General features: G+C 42.9%; 1 protein-coding gene across 1 annotated transcript; it reads right to left on the bottom strand.

Moving 5' to 3' along the window:
* Positions 1–2,737: 2,737 nt before the first annotated feature.
* LOC147631106 (uncharacterized) lies at positions 2,738–4,526 on the bottom strand. Its single transcript, XM_086809434.1, has one exon. It carries the CDS (start codon positions 4,374–4,376, stop codon positions 2,967–2,969), a length of 1,410 nt encoding a protein of 469 aa, XP_086665560.1. The 5' UTR covers positions 4,377–4,526; the 3' UTR covers positions 2,738–2,966.
* Between the last annotated feature and the right edge of the window lie 472 nt (positions 4,527–4,998).

The following is a 4,998-nucleotide window of genomic DNA, read 5'->3' as shown; positions in this document are numbered from 1 at the left end:
TCCTCTTCCTGAACTTGTACAGAAGGCCTGTTGCTCTGAACTGTTTTTGTTTTGTGAAGACTGTTGGTCTTCACCCAAGCTCTTGTCTTCTATAATCAGCATAGACACCAAATCTGTAAAGTTGGGAATGTTTTCCCGAGTCTGAATAGACGTCTTACTTGTATTGTGGCCCGAGACCACGTAGACAGACTTCCACCTTATCATCATCATCTACTGAAACACCAATAGATGCAAGGGATTCCACAATACCCTTTATCTTCAATGCATAGTCATTCACACACATGCTCTTTTTCTCCACAGTATGAAGTTCGTTCTTCAAGTGTATCTTGCGTGCCTTGGTATTTGTTTCATAGAGTTTTACCAAGGTGTCCCACGCCTCCTTGGGAGACTTGGCATCTTGAATATGCCCAATCATGGTGTCCTGTATACTGATAGAGAGCCAATATATAACTTTTATGGCTCCTTGGTTGTTCCAGTCCTTAAACTCTTTCACATCTGTAGCAGTCGGATTTATGTCCGGTATCTCCGGTGTCTCTTCATGCTCACCTTCTATGTAGTCCCAATAGCCCTTTCCCATCAGGAAATTCATCAACCTAAACCTCCAAGCATGAAAGTTATTCTTATCAAGCTTCTCAGCCACAATCTGGGTTATGTCATCATTTGACATCTTGCCAGACACACAAATTTACCAGAAACAGCACTCTGGTTTGTCCTGCACAAACTGCTGTATTTTCTGTAGCGATACTTTAGTACACTCAAATGTCACAACCAGTGACCTCAAATGTCACAACCAGTGACCTCAATGTGCATACATACACCCAATGGCAACTGTTGACCTCTTTGCAGCACCCACAGTGTCTGCACAGCCAATCTGTCTTCCTGCAGTTCTTAGAACAGAGTTCTGCAGAGAATCGATAACTTACCCACAGTGCTTGAAATCGCCTGCTTTCTGAAAAACGGAGGTCCAGACACGCCCGAAACGCGTTTTCGATCCGAAAAATTAAGTCCGATAAAACAGTGTAGTTGTCCTATAGCTTTACTCCCGCGAAGAAAGCTCCTCAATCAGAGATCGTTTGCCGGTGCCTCCCGTAGAGCTCCCGACAAGGGTGTAGTCACCAACACAAATAGGGAAGAGTAGTTGAAGCTCTTACCCTCGTACCGCTTCCTATGGTTCTCTTGCTTGCAGCTCAGCCCTTAGCATGAACCAGGCTCTGATACCATGAAAAGATGCAAGGGGGAAGAGAGCTTGAGCTCTTGCAAGCACGCACACACTCACAAAACCCTAATAGAGAACACATGAGGTGAGAGGCTGAAAATCTTCTTCTTCTTCACTCAACACTCAACACCACATATACAAGATAAGAGAGTACACCAATATGAAAGGTACTCAACCAAAACATACAAGGGTTCTCTATAGTATGAACCCAACTAAATGAGCTGGTACTATAACTATGCCAGTCTCTAGAATGGCTGTCTCACCTCACAGCCTGTCATCCCACTGGCCGCATATCACCCATGATCTCACCAACCATGCCAGTGGTGTAAGTGTGGGGCCTATCCCTATGCGAGTCATCAATGTCCACCGCCTTACTTGATGAGCTCGATATCTCAACACAACTCACCTTCGAAGACTCTATTTTAACATTTATACTCCTAGACAATAAATCTTGTAATTGGTGTACACAAGGAACCATCCTTCATGGATTGATGGCCCTGGTGCCATCCTTCCATCCATTAAAACTATTAATTTTTGGTCCCTTATGATAGGGCTAGGTAGGGTGAGTAACTACAAACAAAAAGCATATAGTTTTCATTGATCATTTCAAATGAATTTACTTTCTCGTATATAAATACGTAATATGAGAAGTTCAAAATACTAGACAACTAAACATACATGGATGCATTAAGTAAGAAATATATATTGAAGTAACTGAAACAAATGTGCAAATGCACTCAAGTAACTTATAAAGTTAGCCAAATAATCATTCCCTTAGATTTGGGTTTGTTTCTCATGGTTTTTAAAAATAGAATATCCATGTAACTTATAAAGTTAGCCAAATAATCATTCCCTTAGATTTGGGTTTGTTTCTCATGGTTTTTAAAAATAGAATATCCATCACGCCTGAACTTCAAGAAAGTATATAAATTCTACTTTTCTATAAAACTTAATGGCTAGGAATTTATTATTACGTAGTAGATTTAGGTAGTTCATGTAATTAAGAAAAACTTCACTTTTTAAAATTTTAAAAACTTCAAAATTAATCTAGTTTATAAGAAATTCATAATTGTATATTACACTTCCATCCAATGATTATGTTATTACAAGTATGTATGTGCGCGCGCACACACACACACACACACATACATACATACATACATACATACATGTATATGTATTATGTATATTTATATTGTTTGTGTGTGTGTGTGTGTGTGTGTGTGTGTTAATTGTGTGTTCAGACTACAAGTGTTGCATTGCAATGGAGGGTGTGATATGAAGGCTTTGCACCTCGAGCGTGTTGGTGGACATGGATTGAACCCAAGACCTCTATATTCCTAGCATTCTCCCTTAACCAACCCACCATAACGTCCCATGGGTAAGTCATAGTTAGGAACATAATTTGAAATCACTACCTGGCTTTCTCAAACCCTTTGATTTTACCAGGTCCCAATTCTGGTATCACTTTATGTATAACATTACAATCACAACAAAAATCTAGTATAACTCCCCTTACAATGGTGGCAACAACTTTCTCCTCTTACTGTAATTCCTTACCATAGCAAAAAGTTTCATACAAATGTCTACCATATGCTAGCAAAATGGATTTGCACTTCATAACATCATGAATATAACTAGTAAAAGACTAAGAGCTCAAGCCTTGGTAGTAAGAGAGACAAAGTTCAAGCAATCTGCACCAATCTGCACTTCCCAACATCATGAATATAACTGGTGGAAGATGAAGAGCTCAAGCTATAGTATTTGAGTTAGGAGTGAAAGAGACAAACCATGGAAGCACCTTGTAATAATGAGGATCTTGGTCATGGAAGAGCTTGTGGAGGATTGCACAAGAAGGTGAGATTTCCCATGTCCTGTGTTCTGAGTTGTAGACCACCATTTGCTCTTCTTCATCCTCTGCAATCAGAAAGACTAGAGGGCTGGCAACCGCACATGCGATCCTATGGCCATTGCCACTTTTCCCACGTGTGAGCTGTTCCCATAGATCGTGTGGCATTTGCCCAATTTGTTGCCACTTTGTGCCTTGGGGCAACTCTCTAGACCCATACTTCTCCGTTTCTATTGGGTCTGCTTTGCCTTGACATAATTCCCAAACTTCCACCGCACGTGTGACCAAGTGTGGGGGGGCCTCAAGCTCCATATTGCGCACGTGTGAGCCGGCCTCTTCCTTAGCCACTCCACATACAAGCTGGAGCGCAGACTCATGTGGCCACATGCTTGCAAAGGTGGTTTTAAAAGGCAAACCTGGTATTCTGTAATAAAAGCCCTTGTTCATATCACAATAAGAAATCTGAGTGTGCCGACCTGCTGCATCTGTGGACGCAAGGGAGGGCATCCAGTAAATGAAGCCATGGCCATTGCAGATTACCTTAGAGTTTACATAACCCATTATTTTTCTGGCATTACCATGCAACTCTCCATCAGCAGACAAATTGGCACTCACATGGCTTAGAAGCTGCCACTGGTTACCCTGTGTAGAATCATAAATCTCGAAGGAGAACAGTAAGTACCTGGTTCCAGGCTGATAGTGTCTTCCAAGAGAGTAAACCTTGTAGCTGGATTTCCCATTTTCATCTGTGTTGCATGACATGCAGAGCTTCTGAGGTGCCCATCGAGGAGGTGGCAAAGCTCTGAGGTCTCTGGAGAGGGGGTTGTAGACGAAGAGCTTCAGATTGTCTTCACCTTGTGATTCTTCCATAATCCGCAGAGTTAGTAAGAGCAGGCCATTGGCAGAAGCAACGATGTCGAGGACCCCTGTGCTGAAATAGGTGACCAGGGGGCTTGCTGCAGCAAGAAAGTCATAGCTCTCCTTTGTGTGAAGATCATACGCAGAAGAGCCCAACATTTCTCTGTCGTAATCGATGCTGAAGGTGTATGTGGTGGCTTTGTAGGTGGAAACGCGATGCTCGTTTACTTTGCGCGCGAGCAGGCGGAAAGCTAAGAACCAGCGATGGTTCGCATCGGGAGATGGTGTTGCGAAGTCGAGAAAGAGGAGGGAGAAAGGCAGAGATCGCCATAGCCTGCATACACAGCGCAGACGAAAGAGGGTTGTCAAAGGCAAGAGGGAGAGAATTCTGTACAGCAAGTCGTTAGGCACAGATGGAGAGAGGATCGCTTGGGATGATTCTGAGTGTTCCATAGCCTTCAACGACGAAGAGAGAGAGAAGAAAGGTATACACTTCTAATGCTCCAGCTATACACACTTGCCCGTCACACTTGCCGGCCATGCCGTGTTTCCTCTCTCGGTTCCTCAGCCCCTTGCTGCGTTGTCATTCCTCCTTGCCTCCATGGGTAGGTAAATAAAAAAGATTGGGAAGAAATTTTATCCTCTTGATTTATTCACATGGCATCCAAAGGGCATGTTCAAGTCCTGCCATTGGTCGTATATGCCCTCGTGTTGCATTTTACCGTCATTAGAACTCCTCTCTCTCTCTCTCTCTCTCTCTCTCTCTCTCTCTCTGCACCCACCCTCACACAACCCTCCTTCCCATTGCCATAGCCATTGTTGCTAATCATTTTTTCGAAGGGTGTTTCTGATTGGCTCCTACTATAGCTTGCCAACAAGCAAGTGAAGTTAAGTGAGCCATGACTACATGCATAAGCCATGAGAAGGTAATTGGTGGCTTGATTTATGGAAACAATGAGAGGCCTGGTTTCTGGTAATGGAAAGGTGTTCTTAATGCCTCAAACCCTTCTTTTCAACTGGCCTTTGGCCCAAAATCCTCCCATAGTTACCAGATTATGCCTCAAACCCTTCTTTT

This window comes from Cibotium barometz, chromosome 15, assembly GCF_041138505.1.
Source record: "Cibotium barometz isolate CiBa-2024 chromosome 15, ASM4113850v1, whole genome shotgun sequence".
Classification (NCBI taxonomy): domain Eukaryota; kingdom Viridiplantae; phylum Streptophyta; class Polypodiopsida; order Cyatheales; family Cibotiaceae; genus Cibotium; species Cibotium barometz.
Note: the sequence above shows the minus strand (reverse complement) of the source record. Positions and strands in the feature narration are given on the sequence as shown.